Source organism: Ruditapes philippinarum, unplaced genomic scaffold (genome assembly GCF_026571515.1).
Source record: "Ruditapes philippinarum isolate M1 unplaced genomic scaffold, ASM2657151v2 ctg8783_1_1_1_1, whole genome shotgun sequence".
NCBI classification, from domain to species: domain Eukaryota; kingdom Metazoa; phylum Mollusca; class Bivalvia; order Venerida; family Veneridae; genus Ruditapes; species Ruditapes philippinarum.
The window spans coordinates 3,093-25,433 of NW_026852969.1; the positions used below are offsets into that span (position 1 = coordinate 3,093).

Sequence of the window (22,341 nt, forward strand, 5' to 3'; positions counted from 1 at the left end):
CTACAACACACTGAACACACGACAGCACACGACAGAAAGAAGAGACAAAATAAACACAATGCAACAAAATATCATAGACAAGATCAACAATGAAAGATGGCGTTCAATGAACGCAACACCCACACGACCCAGCAACAAGAATCGGTGCCAAGGAGCACAGGGGGATCCCAAAACACAAGGCCATCAACGATACAGAAATATAGACAACAATACAGGAAACTAGGACCGATAAGAGAAGAATTGAAACGTATCCTCGATAACAGAGGAACTAAAAGATTTTATGTTAAACAAATACAGACAGCAAAAAGACTTAATGGAACATACAACAGCCCAACAAAATCAAGGACACTTAATGATACAGATTACAACACGCGGAACGGAAAACACAAAACAGATGAAAAGTCAATTTATGGAGCAGACAAGAAAAAAAACTATAAAAGTTAACAAACAAGATAACACTGAAAAAAAAAACTAATGAAAAACGATACTTGTCTGCCTAAAAGTCTCCAGTACGAGACCCACTAACGGAACTTACAAAAAGCAACATCTCGGGCTGAATGGAGCAGACAACAAAATATTTAGAAAAAACGGACAAGAAGATACTTGATACATCAGTAAAACAAGCGTGACAAAAGACGACAGGACACAACACGGAAAGAACAATGAAACAAGGCGGACATCAACTATACAGACAAGACAAAACAGACAAGAAAAAACCTGACAACAAGACACATAAATAGAACAGAAAACGAGGACCGATAATAACGGAACATTTCAGAAAGAAAAGGCAACACAATTCTTCAAGTCCCGTTAACAATAAACAGAACAAAGACACATATAAGAAGGCCGAGAACATTTTCTACAGGGGAAATTCTGAGATGTCCACGCCGTCATATTCCTACATAACAGTCGAGTTCGATATATTATAACTGTTTTACATATATACATTGATCAACAAAAATAACATGTCATCAAGATACATATACTTTTGGCACATATTTCAAACTTGCTGTTGATACCAAATCACAGGCCTTGTAACATTTCACTTTCGGTTGCAGCTGATTTACCGCCATGCAATGGAACACAATAAAACCCAAAACAATACCAAAATGACACTTTTATTTTGATATTTGAATGAGTAAACACGTGTATATTGCATTGACTGTGTAATATTATACACGTATGCTGTATGACTTACATATTAATTCTCAGATAAGTTCTTTATATTGCATATCAAATTAAAAAAAAATGTTTTGCTCTTACTTAGTAGATCTATTCTCATTATGAAAAGTTTTTTTTTTCATGTAACAGAATAACAAACCATTCTTGTTTCGCATTGTCTTTACTTTTAAAAAATTGTTCTTGTTTTACACAATTATATCCATGCTTTGGAGGTCGGATATACAGTCTGAATATATTTTCCATACAAATTTAATTACATGATAAATATCAAATGCGAAAATGACTGATTACATATACTTTTTGACCTAACAATATACAATAGTTAAAATAACAACGCACAATGAGAGAACGGGAAAAGTTGAAATCCTGTCTGCTCCTGACGTTTTGTCCATATTTTTGATATCGATGTTTTCAGTTTTACTCATCATCCAATCATATCCTTCCATTTTCCTCTGTTTCTTCAACTCTGGTCCGACAATATCTCTGACCATCTTGTTGTACGTATTCAGGTAACTTATCTGAAACAGGTATAAGAACCGATTTAACTGACTGTAAAAATGATGATGATAATAATAATAATAATAATAATAATGATAATAATAATGATAATAGATCTAATAATAATGAAAATAGAAAGGTTATAATCATAATAATCATAATACTTATAATCATCATCAGCATCAGCAGCAGCAGCAGCAACATCATATATTTTAATCTTTATTTATAATGATTGCAAGCGCAAGCTTTTTGTTTGGCTTTACTGTTTGATTATTAAGAGATTAATACACGGCAGAGTAGGGATGGAAGGTGATAATCGGCCCGCAAAATAAATAATGGCCGCGAGGGCTTCAGCCCGAGGGCATAATTTATTTCAGGGCCGATTATCACCTGCCGGCCCTACTCTGCCGTGTATTAATGTCTTTAATACACTTGGTAGATCTAATAGTAGAATTTTTCTAAAAAAAAATACTTTGGAATTTCTTCCTTTGTCCTTGAAATTCCTGTCTGCATTTCTACCGTACTGTACAAAGGGTTGTTTACTTTTTGTATGTTCAAAGTACACTACTATAGAATCTATATTTCGTTTTTTCGGAAGGAATTTGTCGTATTATTTCTTGAAATTTCAATAGTAATAAAACTGTGTGTGTACGAAATACACTTGTAAAAGCTCTCATAATAAAATCAAGCGATTCATGCTTAAAACCTACTTTCACTTTTATAGTTAACTGTTTGATGACGTAAACTGTGAGGTCATTGTTTCAGTTTGTGCACGTGCACATGTTCAGCGGGCTGATTACTAGTTCTCGGCAACGGGTCGCAAACTCATGATAGGTCACGTGACAATCATAATCAGTTGAAATCATAGGCGATTTTTCACTATATATAGTAGTAACAAGTGTATTAATTCATTATACATGTACCAGTTTATGAAAGCTTCATGCCTCCTGATGATCCAAAATATTTAAAGAAAATCAAATTTGAGAAAAGTGTAATAAGATTTTAAGAAAAGTAAACATATTCAAGATTCAAGTAATGATTTGCATGCTATGTGCGATTTTGCCTGATTTAGCAGTATTTATCACCATATTTCTACTGCGTTACTTACGAAGTAAGAGCTGCATTAGGGCTATTTTGCGTATTTTAACATCGTTATTAGTAATTTACGTGGATTGTAAAAGCTGTTTGCAATTTGTACATTACTTTCTTTGTTCACTTCACAATATTTTACCATCAAATACATTTTAAAATTTATAATGAAAATAACCGTGAATATGAAGGTGTGCTGCTTTAATTACTTCTTATTCCTTCATAAATATCTTTGTTAGACAATAATATATTCATATATATTCAGTAGTATACCTGTTTGTCATTGAGAAGATCGAGCTTGATGAGCTTTGGTTCATATGGAACAAGTGTGACGTGCTCAAATTCCAAGAACTGGGTCCCAGGAAATGTGTACTATAATAAGATACTTGAAAAGTAAAATATAATCGAAAAAACATGTTAAGATAAGCGACAGAAAATGAAATAAAAATACGAGTACAAAGTTCTGCAAGGCAAATTTTGTACTGACAAAATATCGCATCACGGAATAAAAATTATGTAATATTTTCCACATTTTGATTGACTTGAATCTGACAATAGACTATTCTTTTGGCAAGATTTTCGATCTTTTATAGTATTTCCTTGCTGTTCTTGTTTATTTGACTTTTTCTTTTGATACTAAAACATCCTCATTCTTATAATAAACGATTTCAACTGCAACATATCATCATAACTCAACCAAATGAATCTTAAATTGCAAGCCTGTACTAGCAGTTTAGGCAAATTGTCACGGCTAGTTTAAAAGGCTTTACCAAAGATATGCAAGCGTTTGCGGCAGCTCTGCAACAACCAAGCACAGGGTGGCGAACCAACGTGACTTTTGGATAGCGACAGAAAATTCAAACAATACGAGTACCGATTCACGTTAGTTTTTTCCAATGTATCTTTTTGCAATTCTAACGGATTTTTTCTAAGACAAAATGCTTTCTTTGGCTATAACTGACTGTGTTAAGTCGCTCTTAGTTTACATAATCATTTCCCATATGGTCCAGTTGCCTTAAATTCAGTTGAGAAAAAAAATAAGGAAGATTTAACAGTCTTTACTTAACAACCAAAGAAAGCGCTTCTCAGAACTATTTTTCACACTTCAAAATGAAAGTAAATTTACAGTTGTGGAAGCGTTCTTGATCATTACAATATTTTCCAAACGTACGCCGAACTCTCCATCTTGATAGAAACCCGGTTCTAAAATTAAAAGATGAGGAAACAAAATAAACAATAAGACAAAAATAGCTTGTATTATACTATACATTTATATTACTTCATCCAGAAAGTAAGGCAAAACGAGATTCCAGCACGTTTAAGTGTTGAAAATTGAGTACCGCTCAAACCGGTGCTAGGGGCATGAGGGATGTTGTATTTTTTCATTATCCCTTATGTACAGAGTCAATCAAACCGAGTCTGCAGTTTCCATGTAATTATGTTGTGATTAATGCTTCCGAGTGATCGCACTTTTCATAACGTCATAACAATTCTTGAACTTACAATAAATATTTAAAATAAAAAAGTCACGCATAAAAAGGTTGATAAAGTTACCGTTCGACATGAATATGAATTCCTCTAGTGTTTGTTTTATTTTTGTTGAACTGGGGTTTGAGCTCATATACACAGGTCCTGAAAAATACATTTACATGAAGTGACTTAATCATATGATGATAATAACAATTATTATTTCTTAACCAAATATAAAGTGGGTTCAAAAATATCGAATCATACATATGGGAAAATTTCCTCAAATCTCCTCAAATTTTCTCGTTTGTAAAAAAAAATCATGGTGTAAACCATTGATATGTTTTCCAGCTGCAGTTAAAAAAAGGAAGCAGACGTCAGGTTGATTCAAGAAATAAACGTTTCTGAAAATCGTGTTTAGTATGAATTACTTTGAAAAGATTATTTAGATCGGCAAAAGGGCATGTTGGATTGTCATTCAAGTTTTGGGAACACCGCAAGAGGATTACCTTCATGAACGCTGAGATACATTCCAATACCATGCCCTGTCCCATGTTTATATATCAGTCCAACGTCCCAGAGGGAACCTCTTGCAAATGCATCTAGGTCTCGACCTGGAAATAATACACCATTTTCTAAAATGTATACTCAATTAAACAAGTCATTGAATGTCGACGACGAATGTAAATCATAAATAAAAATGTCACAGTCTCTAATTTATTCTGTTCATAAACGACGATGATTAATGCAAACGACCGTGTACGCTCTGTAGCACCGACAAAGCAAGCTATCGCCTAATCACTTTGTTAAAATTGAAAAATCAGGTGAAAGATTAATTAAAAGTTTATTAAGTAAAACTTGCATTTGATATTGATATTCATCTAAAAGTAAAAGGAAACATATTTTTCTACAATGACGATGAAATAATTACTTACCATACAATCCTCTTGGCCATTTCGCTTGAAACAAATTTATATGTCCCATTAGCACACGTGTATAGCATTCCTATATAAAGTAAATTAGTTTAAATTATATTTATTTACTTATATATCTATAAATCTTGCTGACAGAGAAGTTTTTCAGTTTCATGAAAATATAATTTCAGTTCCTTTAAAGTTTTTTATTCAACCCTTTCAAACTTAGAGTGATAATTTTAGTTTTAAATAAAAAATGCTCCACCTTCTGAAACTCTGTTGGTGTGCCGAAATGGAAAGTTCGAGTAACATCTGTTGTACCATCTCTGTAACAAAGCATTGGACATGTTTCTATTTGACTTGATATAAATCTGATAATACCAATTTAATCACAATTAGCTTTTAAAATACTTGAAAGCTAGAAATTTACTTCAAAATTTTGACATCAAAGGTGAAACACTGCTTTATATAAATCAGAATATGTTTCTTCAGCATATACCGATACAAAAGAAACATGTATTTGTAAAGTAAAAAATCATCTCTGTTTTGTATGAAATTGTATTTCACTTTATATCTTGTTTCCTGACAAATAGTAGTCTTAGAATACTCAATCCTGACAAAGTTTCAAACTTTTATGTAAGCTGTCAAATGATTTTTATCTTCTGAGTGAAAATAAAGATTTAAAATAATTGCTCTTGATAGCAAAGAGGTGTAAATTGAAATTTTTATAAAGGTTCTCATCAAGCATTATGCAATACCATTCTAAGAACTTATTAAAATATTAGGTTCTTGGTACGACGTAAAACCCAACACAATGAAACTATTAAGACTATTAGGTGATACAAGAAGCATAGACAAACAAATCAAAATTCATTCCACAATAAAACATTTTAAATGAATATAAAATACAACAACAATGATAAGGAGCTTAATATGTATAATAACATCATCATGCTTTATTAAGGATACTAAAATAGAATCCAATATTAACATACAGATATTGTCCACCTGAGTCCAAGAGGTACATCCCATCTGTTGTTATAGGTATGCTCGTAACGTTGGTAACTGAGTAATGTATGATAGCTCCGTTGGAACCGAACGATGATATAGTACTGAAACTTGTCCCTCTATTATATTGTTGTAATCTATAACAATGCATAATTGACGATTTAACGGTGCTTGATTAAATAACATATCCTCGAAAGATCTTATTAAAATATGGAATAGCAAAAGGACATAAGTTTCTTGATTTAACATATCTAAAGAAATATATATGAAGGATATTATCAAACAACCGTCTAACCGATCCCACAAATGGTTGTTGTTAAATTGTTTTGAAGCAAATTACGAAGTTCTATAGTATATTTCAAACTGTTCTTTGCATTATCATCAAAAGTCTCAATGACATCAACATCAACTTATATAGGCCTTCTTAAATTTTGTTCAAAACAAGGGGGTAAAAGTTGTTCTTTAACCAATGTGTTGTATACATAATAATAAATAAAAAATATATTAAAACTAAATTCATTAAAAAAAAAACAACAAAAAAACCCCCAAAAAACACAAACAAAAAACAAAACAAAAACAACGAAAAAAAAAAACAACAAAAAAAACAAACAAACACAAAAATAAAAACAGTGATCAATTCAAACGGAAATGGTTGGATGAAATACGTCACTCGCATGAGATGTATATACATAATCGTTTAAAGGCACAGATAAAAACGACATATGACTTTTTTTAGAAATGAAAAACGTGCATTTCATAACTTTTAAAGCATGTAAGATGCTTGTTGTCTGAAGAAAGAAACACGAAATGTGAAATAATTTGTCATAGATGTAGCAAAATGTACACAATGTCGTATTTTGACTTCCATACATCATTATAACTGTACTTAATGCCAAATAACAACATAAGAAAAAGATGATTAAGGTAATTTGCCAATGAGTAAAGAAACTATAGAAGTACATCAAAAAGAAAAAGCATTTTAGAAATACATATAAATGCATTATTACTTTAATAAACTTTGATAAAAGTAAGGAATACATCAACATACCCTCTAGCCGCATCAAGCGCTAGTGCTGCTGATAACTCTGTCCAACTCTCACCTGCCTGGACCTCCTTCTCTAGTTTTGCCATGAATGAAATCAGTGCAACGCCATCTCGAATCTTAATTATAGCATTACCAAGGTAAATATTTCTAGTATTGATTGCTGAGGAATTTTTAAGAATATATTTCATCAGAATAATGTTATCATAAAACACTGTGATGATTGTTCACAGTTATGTTTAGAAATAATTTGTTAAAAACTATCAACTTTGGATTCAGATTCGTATAAAACATTTGATATCACTGTCCATCTGCTAAATAACAACATTTAAATTGGCGGTATGTCGTGCGATTCTTGATCAACAGTGGTTTTATATTAACACATTTTGAATTCTTAGCTTTGTTGTATAAACTAATTCAAATATGTAAAATAGATTATGACCTGATAATACAGATCCATGAATTCACAATATCCATGTACATTGTCACACTTAAATTACTTTAGCGTTGATTTATATTTTCATTGCTTACATTTTGCAAAAAAATGAAACAAAATCAAATAATAAATAATCAAAAATGATACATACATGTGATTTTTTCATGCCTGTTACTTCAACAGGATTTTTGATGATCTTTGTTGTTGCCATTGGTGTATTGTCTTGGTAAACTTTACTCTGAAAAACAAGATAAAGAGCATACATAAATGTATGAAATTTGTGTATAATGTGTATAAAATATAAAACAAATATTCTAGCATCTTATTGTCATGATTTTTTTATATTAATATTCAAAATATATGCCATCTTAATAGAGGCAAAGGGATGAAAGAAACATATGCTGAGTATACCTTTTGGATTTCTTTTCACCTTTTCAGTTACACTGACACTGCAAAGGTCATATGGCGCCCTTTTAGCTTTACTGATAGAGAAATACCTCAGAGGCCCGTTCGTGCATTATTTAGTCACAAACAGAGTGGAAATAAAATAGATGGGTAATATTTAAGCTTGTAATGTCATTAATTATTGATTGAATCATGTCCATCGTAGAACCTGTTTCAAATACTAGTAAATGCATCTTAAAACGTTATAAAGTAACGTCAAGTTCAATATTTTGTGGCAGTCTTCTCCAGTCAAATGTCATTTAACATTCAAGTATTAACATGATATACACTTGACATCGTAGTTATGTCTATTTTTAGTGTTAGATTATAGTCTGCGACATGATATGGTATGCAAGAAAATATATTGAGTTTTTTATAAGATTAAATTAAAAAGACAACCATGATTAAAGGTTTATTTCTAATGAAACGGATATTGACATAGTATAAAACACACGAACTTATGCAATTTACCTCATTGATAGCGGAGTAAATAGCAAAGTTACAGTTGTAGCCGATCCAAACTTTGCGGACACTTTCAGGCTCTGATCTTTCTTTCACATCATTTAATACAACTGCAGGATCGTAAGCTTTAACCTAAGCATACATGGCATACATCGTTAGATTACAGGACCATAAGCGAAACTGTTAGAATGACTATCATTATTTACATGATTTATCAGCATAAAGAAAGTCACACTTGTTTGGTACCCGTTTAGATATTCTTTCTGTGGCCCTGTGTGACTTGAGTTTGTCGGATGCTGCGTCAACGTTTCTCTGTTTGTTTTGTTTTTCTTTATCTTCAGATTTAATATCCATAACAATACATTCATTGTGTAACTGATTAAATAAAATACAATCTCATTTGGATAAATGATTTAAATCATAATTGTTAAAAAAGTTCTAAAATCGTTGGTCTAATTTCGACCAAGTTTAACTGAATATTACCTCAACACATTTGCCAACTTTATCAGTACACGTTCCGTCGTTATTTGTATTGAGATGTCCAGCTACTGTTACTGTTGAAGCGACATCAGTTGGTTCAGCTATTATCTTTGCAATATGATTTAGTATGTAAAGCCTGGAAAACACCACTAACTTACATGCAAATAAACATGACGTTTGAAAAGAATTAAACGAGTGAATCAGACAGCATAATAAATGTATTGTTAATTTCATTGTGTATTTAGCTAAAAGCAGATTTGAAAACATTGTTTTGCTCATGTCTTGACGTGAAGTTAACCGGCTTTCCTGAATAACATGCTAGTAATTACTAATTTATCAGCAAGTGCCCGGCTTCTTATGCCATAAAATACCTAGATCAACAAAGTGATGCATGACAATTTGGATCAAATGTCACGGGAAGATTGAATTCTACAAGTAGATTCACTATCTAGACATGTCTTAATTAAAAATGTCGTAATAAGTAATAAAAGATCTAAGCTTACAGTATACATGATATCAAATTTATGATATCAGTGTCATGTCAAAGGATTTTCAGAATTTTTGATTGGATACCATCATCTAAAACTAAATTTAAATATAAAGCTAGGAGGAAAACCAATCGTGTCCAGTTATATATATTTCAGACACAATCGTTGTTTTTGAAAGAATTATCAATATTTTTTACATCTAGCGATTTCATTGGATGATTTGAAGTTCTATATAGATTAAAATAGGTTTAAAGTTATCGACATGCATCAATCATAAAGTCAGAATCGTGCATTTTATAGACATTTTCAAGTATACACTAATTTCGGTGACTTTTACAATTTTGATATAACGAATTTATATATGTATTTGGTTTTTATGCATTGACTTTGTGTGGATGTATAAATCGGCCTCATGCATAAATTTAAATGTAAAATGTTATTTTAACTGTTTCACAATTGACTTTATTTACATATCGGTGATGCAATGCATTTAAAACATACATTGCTGATTGTTTAATTAAAAAGCAATGCTACATTTTTATTTTCCTATTCATAAAAGGCACTAACGTGAGTCTTTGCTTTTCAACAATTGCATAAGAAATGAAGACGGGGTTGTAGTGTATGTCACTTGCTCGCAAGTTAAAAAGCCCTGAAAAAATATTTGACCACATTTGAATTAATAACATATTATGTAACATATTTTAAATCAATATTTTACTCATATAGGTACACTTTACTATCAAATTTAACTATATATACTGTATATATTTAATCTAAAATAAAGGTGACTAAGAAACAACAACCATTCTAAGATGTCAAATTTAGCATAAAAAGAAAAGGTTTTCAATAAATTAGATAATGTGATATAGATAACAATAATCATTCAACTTAGTAGAATTTGAAAATGACGTCAGTTACCAAAAACAGTTATTAAATTATAGAATTGAAAATCACGGAAGCTGTAACATTGTTTTCATTTTTGTTATATTTTTGTAGTTGGGCTTTACGTCGCACCAAAACTATTTAGGCCATGTGGCGACATCCCACTTTTACTGGCGTAGGAAGACCTCAGATGTCCCCGTACAATAGTTCAGGCACGAACGGTCACCTGAGTATAACTACCTGAGGTCCTCTTCCAGCAAAGCAGGAAAGTCACCATATGACCTATACTGTATTGATGCTACGTAAAACCCCATAAAAATTAAATATCTATTTCATTATGTAACAATATCGCGAACTAAACAGACGACTTACATGCAGACTCATCAAGTCCAGTGACAACCATCATGTCAACATTTTCATCTTCCATCGATGCTATCATGTCGTCTACTTTATCTTGCCACGTGCGTCCTGTTTATTAAAATTATTTGATTTAAATATGTTAATTGAATAAATATCATACTTATTGGGTATTATGACGACCGTGCAACTTTTATGTATCAACACCAAATATGTCATTCTTACATTTAGTTTCAGCATTTGAACAGTTCTCCCTCTACCCCATTGCTTTTAAATACATTATATGAATATGTTACCATAAGCTCTATTCTGATATGGTACGCACTAATTCAAAACAATCACCTTTAGTATCTTGATTATACAAATGATGTCAAATATTCTACATGATAATCAAAATAATTTTATAAATCAATGAATATTATAGTCGTCTGCTATGGGATAAAAGCCTTAAACCTGAGAAAAAATATGTATCTGTATTTCAAGAATAATTATAAAACATAATACAGTAAAGTCTCGCTATTAAGACCACTGTACGTAAAAGCGGTCACAAAAATTACTATTGTCCTGACTGTTTTGCTTCCTTCTAGGTGTTTAAATAGTTGTTGTATTAAAATGGATGAAGTGCATTCGTAACCACTATTGCCCATCCTTTCCATAGAGTTATGAGATTTTTTTGCAAAACAATTATAATTTAACACAGTGTTACATATTACTTTTTATATCATACACGACATGAAAACCCAATACCTGAAAACTGTAGGGGCAACACATTTATCGGCGTGCTAGGCTGATTTGGTCGTCCCTGTGATGACGTCCAGATTTTATCAACTAGTTCGTCATTTACGGATACCATATTTATTCCTCCTTTTGCAAGCTCATCATGGTAATATTTCCAATCGGCTGAAATGTTAATCATTAGTTTGAAGAGGTCTTTCGTGTAAGTATACAATGTTTGAAAGTACTAGTCATATGTACTTTTCTTGGTTTAAACCAAATCTGTAATGGCTAATTAATATTTGAATGAATTCCCGATGTATATCTTTAAATTCGGGGCTTCTATCACTAAATAAACGAAGTTTTCGCTGCTTTCAAACATTTCATATGACTAATCAAAATAACATTGGTTATTTTGTGAGATCAATATTTCACATTTCAACCAAAATCAGTCAACGTGTGTCTAATAAAATGGCTGGCAAGTTCACCTACTATAGAGAAATTGAGACTTTTAAAACATTTTTCTTAGTATCATGAAAAATACATGTACATGTATGCCAATATTTTAAACGACAAAAGAACCAACAGTCCTTTTGTTTTCAATAACGTGGGTTGAATAACGAACGATTAGGTCTTTATAATATCGATATCGTAAACGTATAAAATATTGGAATAAAAAATAATGTTTATAAAAAGAATGCATCATGATTATTTTGTCAACTTACAGCTTCCAACCAGAAATGGACTAGCTCCAAAGCTATCACCGCTGTTCAGTTCTTGCTTTATCCAGTCAACAATATTTGGAACACCTGCTTCCCCTACAAAAGTACAGCTTGTCACATATTAAAAACATTTGAATGTTGATTTTATTTCAATCAATATAAAAAATCAGCTGGAAAAAATAAATTGAATTGAACGAATCGAAAATGGAATGCCTAAATCAGATATGTTCTGGATATATCGCTAGTCTTTTCCTTTTTAAATGCACTACAAGATTAGTTCACAGGATAAAACTGTGCTTTTCATGGAGTTATGCTGTAGTGTTTAAATGCAATAAGAAACCTATCTTCTTTCTATGCCTTTTTTCAATATGTTAAAATCACATTTAAATTCAAAAGTCACACGTATTAAAATTATGTAAGATAAATAAACAAATTAAACAATAATTTCATCCAAGGCATTTAAAAACAATTCCTTTGATTGCGACAATAATAAAAAAAATACGAAAAAGCAATTTGAGAGTTCGCGCTCTTAGTTTCATGAAATTCTTGACCAGGTCTTTCCTAAACAGAAATACCTCGTACTCGGTCGATATCTTCCTAAACATAAAATATTAACACTACTTGCACTGCAGGCAGACGAAATTTTAGCCTTAACTGAAAACCGTTTTCTGATATTTACAAACTGATTGTCACTATGTCTTTTTGAAGGTCAATGTTTATATACAAATATCTTTCTAAGTCAAATTTTGGGTAACAAGCAGTATTACAATAAATTTCATTAAATGAAACTAACCAATTGAATATACATGTTGATTGTCAAGCTGTTGTTTTAGAAAAGGGGCTTTTATTGTGATTTTTCCAAAACATGTCAATTAAACTACATAGCATGAAATTTCGTTCGAAGCAACTGTCTGTTGCATAGAGGAGTGACATGACCAACACGAATTAGAGAATAGAACGTAGAGAAAAAGCTTAGAAAACATGTAGAACTGACCAAACAAATCAAAGACTAGATTGTTGAAAAAAAAAAAACAGTGTAGTATCATAACATAGTTAGTAAATTACTTTGACGCATTAAAATCCAGTTACAATCAAGTCTCTCTGCGGCCTCCAGAAAATATCGACCATCAGTCCATAGTGCTTGCTTGCTTGTTGTGACGACAGCGACTCCTGTTAAGTAACAACAAATATATTGTCTCGAAATGTCAATGAAAGACTATATAGATATATAGAGCAAAACAAAATCAAAAGTACAAAGGTTTTCATACAAATATTTGTCATTTTTAGTTTGATTATGATTCAATGTTAAGAGTTGTAGTAATAGTGTTTAACGACTCTTGGTTTGTGTGAATAGAGATGCTCTCTTTCTTCTGCAAATTTCACCTGAATGGATTTTAAGGGATTTTTTTCTTGCAATTGTAGCTTAAAACATTTTTTATATTTTCTGATTAACAGGTATGAATGACTGTGGTAAAGCTATTTATACAATGATATCATGTATATCTACATTGTACGAGTATCTAACAGGTTAAATACCTGCCGATCCTTGGAACCCCGTGATGAAGCCTCTTCTTTTGTCGTATTGAGATGGGTATTCACTCTTGAAAAATATATAAATAACACACAGGGTTAAAACAGTCAGGAGGAACTCAATTACATGCATTCAACTGCATTTATAGTCAATTTTATATGGCCTTATTGATACAAAATAAGGCAACACTTGATTGTTTTAAACTTGAGCATGCAACGGAGATTGAGAAGAAGACAAAACAACTATAGTTCAATGAACGATTGTAAAGGTACAGAGAGAACTTTTTCGTTTATGCATCTTTTCAGTGTGACACACAATTACACTAGCTGTCTAAATTAGATTACATCCATCGACCAAGGAATAAGTCCTTCGATTTTTCAGTCTAAATAGAATCAACGGCTAGACAGACATGCTGCTCAAAACTATCAACTATTATTTTATTTACCTGATGAGCATCTGCGCTTGGTATCATGTATGCCTGTATTCCAGCATCAGCAAAGTGGCTTCTCAGTCTCGTTACTCTTTCGACTGTGTCAACCCGGGTTGGTGGTGAAGTTCCCTAGGAAAATAACTGTATACTTGAAAAGTGACAAGGACTGACAAATTACTTAGGCATTGTAATGTTTATGTATACAGTAAGAATGGAATAATAAAAAAGAAAATATGTACGACATGCATAAATGAAGCATATTGTGACTTCAAGCATGCATGTGAGAATTGAAAATAAATCAAATTGTTTATATATAAGATCGACAGTATTTACGTGTTATTGTGAAAACCTTATTCGATATTGAGTGACATTATGCTCCCTTTTTCACAGTCAAGTAGAGCTGAATTGACTATGTATTTCAAAAGATTGACTGTTACAATGGTAAGAGATCAACAGGATAAAATATATATTTGCCTAAGATATAAAAAGACTTTACAACTCATTAATTGAATGTTACATGTAAATTCAAATGAATATTTACACACATTTTATTGGGCCACATCAGTTACTTACCTTCATTCGAAGTAAAATTTAAAGGAATTATTGCAAAATGTGAACATATTTTGACTTTCACCTGTTGACTCCCTATATACTCTTGAATTGGCATAATGCCACTTTAATACTGCGAATAGTTTTTGGAAACAAATGCCATCCTTAATGACTGAGAATCTAAGTAATATAAAGCGTTGCAACTGTAGCAGCAGTTGATGCCTCAAATAATTCAAAAGAACACATAACTTAATTTCGAAACAATATATAAACGGTGAGTTGGAAAATACTTATAAACAAATAATAAATGAAGGATGTGCAACATTCATTGTTCAATATCGTCATGTTACTTGATTACCTCTTTACAACTTTTCCAGTTTCCGGGCTCAAGGTTTGCTGATTCTCTAATATATCTGCCTCCATGAACTGTATTTGTTGCTAAGAATATAGAAAATCAAAACAAACATTAACATTTTGAGTATTGTATGTATAGTATATCAACCGAGTACGAGGTCTTTCTGTTTAGGAAAGACCTGGTCACGAATTTCATGTGACATCAAGAGCCCGTGGCGCTCGAGGTGTTTCATGAAATTCGTGACCAGGTCTTTCCTAAACAGAAAGATCGATGTACGAGGCCGATATCCAACTAACACACCGTCAAACTATTGGCTTGAGCAATGGCTGATCCGAGCATTTGATATAACGCTCAAAGATTATTTATACAGGTAAATAACTTTTATCAACGTTCTGCTTAATTATAACAAAATTAATATCTTGCGTTTAACTCTCTTTTCCTGTAAATAATGATAATTAAAGATGTACTATGCTCATCCTTGAGTAAAATATTTTAATCACATACATTTATTGAAATCTATGAAATTCTTACTGGATATGTCTAATTTGAATAAAATATTGAATAAAATGTGTTTAGGCAGCTGGGTGTTAGGTCAATTAAAGTTGGTATTTAAAATGATATAATGTATGATATTGTGACCACCTACAGTGTGTATAGTTTTAAATGAATATAGGACAAAACCCCACACATCAAAAGCCCACACCTGAATTTTATAGAGTGATCATAACCCCACACCTTCAATTTGATAGTGTAGGTTTCCAATGCAAAGCGTATATCTAATATTATTTTGGATCACAAAGGTGTTTAAACTGACATAATTATTTTTGTTATATTTTTTCGATGTTTTTTTTGTACAATTTTTATGTTCTAAGAATTTTCTAGAACGTTTAAGATGTTATGGATGTTGTGATATACAATCGTAATGATATGGTAACTGTGCTTTTAATTATTGCCAAAAGAACCGCTCAGGTTATTATGACTTTAGAAAATGACTCGACTGAATAAACCTTAAATGTGTCTTAACTTTGATGTACTGTCCATTATTTTTATTCAAAAATTCAATACAGGAGTGAATTCAATAAACAATGTCGTGTTTAATTTGTTTTCAGATTTTCAAGTCGACACAAAAATGAGCTTGAATCGTCCATTTTTTTTGTCATACCGTAAACTTAATTAATGCCAGAAGCACCGCTTAGACTACTATTACTTTAAAAAATGACTTGATTAAATAAATTTTTAAATTGTTTTAACTTTGATGTGCTGTCTAGTATTTTTATTAAACAATTCAATACATGGATGATGGAATAATTGCTAAGTGCATTCAATAAATATTATCGTGTTTAATTTGTCTTCAGATTTTTTTAAAGACAGTAATATTATAAAATCGTTTGCATTTATTTCTGATTAATCTACGCATAGGCATGCCTAGTTTTCACGTGTTTTACATGACCGGGTCTCTCTGGCGGGAATACCAGACCTCTGCACGTGCAAAAGATATACCTCATAACGGATTTTCTTTTGTGTAAACAGGTCTTTCAAAATATGTCACAAACAATAGAGGAGGTGTGTAATTAAAAATAAATACGTGCTTCAGTAAACACAGTTATTACATCATGCTCTTACTGAAAAGTTTGTTTATACAATCAGCTAGCTAGATCTCACAATACAAGTTTATCACCAATTAGAAATCACCACAGTTTTGCTGGAACTGTGACACAAAGTTCAGTAAGTGAATGAAATGTTTGGCAGTGAAGTTTTTATTGCAAAATATATCAAATTGAGCATCATCACCTATGTTTATATCTTCAGTAAGTCCAATTCGGCATCTAAGAACAACTACCTAATGAGAACGGTTTATTTGAGGCAGAGAAGGTTATACAACAAGACAGCGGCCGATATCATGGAGTTTATTATATGGCTTTGTCCCAATTTGATTTCCATACAGATTATATAGTTTACTAGTGAAATGATTAAAATCATTTTCGTGTCATGTAATAATTTCCAAAATGATACACATAAGCTGATTACCTGTGCCATCTATTGCTTCTGTTGCGTATTCTAGTATTTTCTATGGAATTCAAGTCTAAATACTACTTAGTTTACATTTTGATATTCAGGTAATATTAAATGAAGAGTGTTCAATATTATTATGTTACTTGATTACCTCTTTACACACAATGCTCGTATGCTTTAAAAGGCAAAATCAAGGGCAGCATTATCAAGTAATTCAATGACTGCTATATAGAAGGCACAAACTTTCATAGGAATTATTATTCAATAATCTTAATGTTCCCTTGTTGTACATTCAAAATAAGACTATCAACATTTATTCTTCAAATCTTGTCTCTTTTTTGCAAATATATCTTGCAAAAAGTCCTCAGATATGATGCAGGAATACAGGATACAGCTGTCAAGCCATATTCGACATTATTAGTACTTAATTAATAACTATCTTTTTTTAGACATAACAAGTTACAAACAATTAAAAAACCAAAGTTGTCAAGCAACAATCTTACCTGTAAAACACAACAATAAACAAAATAATGTCACAACAGTCCACATAGCTTTCATACACCCTTATTTGCACCTTATTGTATACCTAAATTCAGAATTTATAACTTGAACACGTTAAAAAACATTTAGTATACGTAAATGAAACTTGAGCACTGTGGTTATGAATCTACATTTTAATTAGGATGTATGCAACACTGGTGTAAATTTGAGCCGCGTCACGACAAAACAAACATAATGGGTTTGCGACCAGCATGGATCCAGACCAGCCTGCGCATCCGCGCAGTCTGATCAGGATACATGCTGTTAGCTTACCAACCCTATTACAAGTAGAGAAACTGATAGCGAACAGCGTGGATCCTGATCAGACTGCGCAGATGTGTAGGCTGGTCTGGATCCATGCTGGTCGCAAACCCATTATGTTGGTTTTGTCGTGACGCGGCTCATTTGCATTTAAAGCAGCACGCCTCCTTATTTGTGAAGTTTTACAAAAACTTCAAAATTGTTCTAATAAGTAAATAAACATTGTCAGGTATACACATTTTGAGGCTTAGGAAATATCTGTTGAAATTAACTTAAACTTGTGCGAATACATCGTTTACCAGTGGATAGTATTTTAGTGATAAAACATAAAATTTGTCATAATTTCAATGTTCAACCCAATGAGAATAAATGTTTATATTTCTTCATCTACAACATATTTCTTTGAACGTTTGTTTATTTTTCAGAAAATACATCTACCCATCTATTTTTGTGCTGCTTTAAATGATTATAATCTACTGATGTGCAATATATGGGTCGACATTCAAATACCTGTATCTCCCTCGTCGAGTATAATAGTGTTACAAGGGGGAGAATCACGCCGTTCGTTACCCAAACAAACAAGATGGCGGATGCAGCCAAAAAGTAGGTTTTTCCCTTTTTTCTCTGAAATTCGTGATGTTCTAATGTAAAGGTACATGTAACAACCTTCTCCACAATTTTCCTGGCTTACAGGATTTTATTTCACGATGTTTCGTCACGTACTTCATCTGAAATGCGCGTCACCAGATTCGAAGCGAGAGAATTTTCCATCGGTTTGATCGTGATAACGTACGGCTTTTTCTCTCAAATTCAATGTTTCTTTTACATATATGTATATTAACTGAAGCCATTGACTTTAAAAAGTTGTAAAATGTTGTCAAGTAAGCAATCATGCCCATTCTGGCTAGATTTACTGCTGTAAATATTGATATCGGGGCATTTTCCGGAAATGATAACGTATGGCGCACAAAATATCAATGATAACGTACGGCGCATTTTACTACTAGCTGGATTTCCATTTGTCCAATCAGCTGATAATGAATTATTTTTATGTAGGAAATGATAGATATCTGAAAAAAATGTTGGTCAGGTCAGAAATAATTAATTGAACAATGCTGTACCATCGGATATAAATATCTTTCTAGCTGGTGGAATAATAGATATGCGTTGTTAATATACCAATTAAAACACACGTGTATAGTTTGAGAATATTTTGTATAAAATGCAGAATGGAAAGAAAAGCCTCCACTTTCAGGAAACATTTGTGTAGTGTTGTCTTCACATTAAATTTCGCCAGTCATGTGCGATAATTATGGTCTTATCCCCTATCGGAAAGAAGAAACGCATTCAGCAGAGCAAAAATGTTAAAAAGGTTCGGACGGCTTGATATATTTTCTTTTCCAAAGAAAAAGTTTAAATTCATTCCTAACAAATTTCTGATAAGGAAATCTTAATATTTGAACCCGTCAAACATTTACAAAACGAACTTTGATTGGGACTAGCTTACTCCCAGATGAGATGAGCCTGTGTTTATTCAATCTGGTCGCTCATTGAAAGAAAAATAATGAATGAGTGTAGGTTCTATAATGAAATTATTCAATGAGTTAGAAAATAATGTTATTCGAAAAACTTCAATGAATTAAGTAAATAAGAAATTTTCTGTTTATTTGACGGGTGGTTAATATTGAAACGCTACCATTTAGCGTGACGTTGTGCCACAATGATGTCAGATATATTTACGCGACATAGCCTTACAGTTTTTTTTTATTATAGTAGACAGTAGACATTTTATTTTATTCCAATAGGCTTTAAAGCCGATGTGGACATAAAACATGCACAATAACGAACAGTTTATATAAACATAATATCAAAAATCATGAAAAGGTTTGGAGAAGATTTTGATTGATAAAGCAAATACCAGCCGAAATTTTCTTCAGGAGTTACATTATGAACATTTTCAAAATTGATCTTTAAACCAGTAACTTATAGGTCTCTTGTATTTACATATACATACACACATTTACATGTACATACATACAAAAAACATACATGAAGTATTAATGCAAAATTGTTGTATATTAATCGATTTTCAACACATAAACGCAATTACCGTATGTTTATACACATATCCTAAAAAATGAAGGTCCCTTCGCATCAATTGAGGATTTCATAATTGTAAATAAAAGGAACGTCATAATTTGATCAAAACAATTACATGCAAGAATTTGCCTATCATATTCTGGCGTTTTTTCCCACAAACGCCCCAACAAAAACAATAATTTCTTTAAAAAAAGTATTGCAGGTATCAGCAATAAAAAAGTGACATTGGAACTTGCTTATTAATTTCTAGTGTTAATTATAAAGTTTCAAATCGAATTTGGATTTCGATGTTTTTATCCATGCCGGAAAACCCGTCTGAAACCTTTAATGCCAGACCGTTCATTCGCTTAGATGACGTCATTATCTTTATGAAAGAACGGTTTTAAAGATTATTACGCTACTCTTAAACTAGTGTTTAAGAAGTATATGTAAGTGTTCATCCGTGTTGTTCTACAGAAATTAGAAACTTCGACGGGAGCGATAGCGACCGGAGAATATTTCTTTTTTCTGTAGAACAGCTACCGATGAATACAAACATACTTAGTGTCAAACTTTATTTGGCTTCATTAATGTTAATTTAATATCGTCACTTTGCACAAGTCCCTTATGTCCATTTGCACAAACGCGGTTCTATGAAGCACTATGAAAAATAAAAGGCTGCTATGAACGGATGACAAATAAAGCTGGACACTAATATTATTTATTTCAGTTATTTAATTTTGTTCTACACATCCTTTTATGTCTTGTAAACATAACGTTTCTATTATAAAGAAAATTAAGCAGAAAAAAATGCGCCGTACGTTATCATTGATATTTTGTGCGCCATACGTTATCATTTCCAGAAAATGCCCCGATATTAATATTTTCAGCGGTTATTCTAGCCAGAATGGGCATGAATGCTTAGATGACGACATATTACAACTTTTTAAAGTCAGTGGTTTCTGTTAATATACATATATGTAAACGAAAAAGTGAATTTTAGGAAAGAAGCCGTACGTTACCACGATCAAACCGGTGGAAAATTCTCTCGCTTCGAATCTGGTGACGCGCATTTCAGAAGAAGTACGGGACAAAACATCATGAAATCAAATCCTGTGTGCCAGGAAATTGTGGAGAAGGTTGTTATATGTACTTTAACATCAGAACATCACGAATTTCAGAGAAAAAAGGAAAAACCCTACTTTTTGGCTGCATCCGCCATCTTGTTTGTTTGGGTAACGAACGGCGTGATTCTCCCCCGTGTGTTAGGATACTTGATAATTCAATTAAAATGTTAATGCCTACATGTGATCATATGTAAATCGACTATCTTAATTCATACATAAACGGCTTACTTAAAAAATTAGGTTCGCAGTAAATAAAATATTTAGAATAAATGTTGTTGTTTTTTGTTATAGACAAAATCATATAAATACTTAACGTTTGAAACTAATAATACTATTAATAATCATAATGATATTGATTAAGATGCATATGATGATGCAGATGATGAAGATGATATTATACAATAACACATAGGGAAGACCGAAGAGAGACAAATTTATATCTGTAACATTTTAAAATATATTTTGGACGGTGCAAAACCACTTTAAAGTAAATAAATCTGATACATGTAACCTTGAATATTATCTTACACTAGAAAACCCAGCAGTAATGTGATATTGCATGGTAACATGAACCCATCTAGGTTTTGGTCTAGTAATTTAAACAAGATTTGCTGTCTTATTTTATTCATAAAACGCCAGTATATTTAATGATATGTTTGCATCAATATTTATCTATAGATAACATTCTCCTCATATATTAAAGGGACTCCATTGAGGTGTTTTGACTTTAAGATTTTTGTATAACTAGATGTATGTCTAGACCAATAATTCATAGAACAAAATTTCATATCATTAACTCACTCCGTTTCGTAGAAATAATTTTTTTAATTGTGCACATTGCCACAAAAAGAAAATGAAATCCGTTGCAAAGCTTTTCACTTAAATTTAAGAAAGATTTTCAATTTTTAAAATATTGCCTATTGGATCTCAGTGAAGTTCCTTTGATAATTTATATTAAGATTAAATTCCGATGTTTAATAGTACATTTTAACACTCTCTTTTTAACATTTTTTGATATGTATTGAACATTTCATTTGACATCATAAATGTATTGTTTTTCTAATCTAAGAAATAATTTTGTTTTTCTATAATAATAATGAGTCATATTTGGTTTTACTATGTCAGCACAGCTTTTCCCAAACAAAAACATTTCCATCTGATTTCATCATTAGATTGCCAATATTACAATTTACAAATTGAGAAATATAAACAATATATACGAGTATAAATATAATAAAACACAGAGAAATAACTTTTATATTGTTTGACTT

General features: G+C 31.7%; 1 protein-coding gene across 1 annotated transcript; it reads right to left on the minus strand.

Annotated features, from left to right (window-relative positions):
* Window positions 1-1,104: 1,104 nt before the first annotated feature.
* On the minus strand, window positions 1,105-17,720 carry LOC132729686 (xaa-Pro aminopeptidase 1-like). Its single transcript, XM_060715503.1, has 21 exons — window positions 17,567-17,720; window positions 15,054-15,133; window positions 14,162-14,275; window positions 13,722-13,785; window positions 13,251-13,355; window positions 12,189-12,281; window positions 11,497-11,649; window positions 10,765-10,860; window positions 10,078-10,159; window positions 9,026-9,158; window positions 8,552-8,674; window positions 7,788-7,874; window positions 7,207-7,319; window positions 6,146-6,295; window positions 5,416-5,476; window positions 5,172-5,241; window positions 4,746-4,850; window positions 4,324-4,401; window positions 3,896-3,972; window positions 3,043-3,141; window positions 1,105-1,700 (listed from the first exon to the last, which is right to left on the minus strand). The coding sequence occupies exons 1-21, from the start codon at window positions 17,619-17,621 to the stop codon at window positions 1,488-1,490; spliced, it is 2,151 nt and encodes a 716-aa protein (XP_060571486.1). The 5' UTR covers window positions 17,622-17,720; the 3' UTR covers window positions 1,105-1,487.
* Window positions 17,721-22,341: the final 4,621 nt, after the last annotated feature.

Coding starts and splice junctions, on each gene's coding strand:
- LOC132729686 (XM_060715503.1), bottom strand. CDS start 17,621: ATGAAAGCTATGTGGACTGTTGTGACATTATTTTGTTTATTGTTGTGT. Junction 9,159..10,077: donor GTTGAAAAGCAAAGACTCAC/GTTAGTGCCTTT, acceptor GGTGTTTTCCAG/GCTTTACATACTAAATCATA. Junction 4,402..4,745: donor GTATCTCAGCGTTCATGAAG/GTAATCCTCTTG, acceptor TGTATTTTTCAG/GACCTGTGTATATGAGCTCA.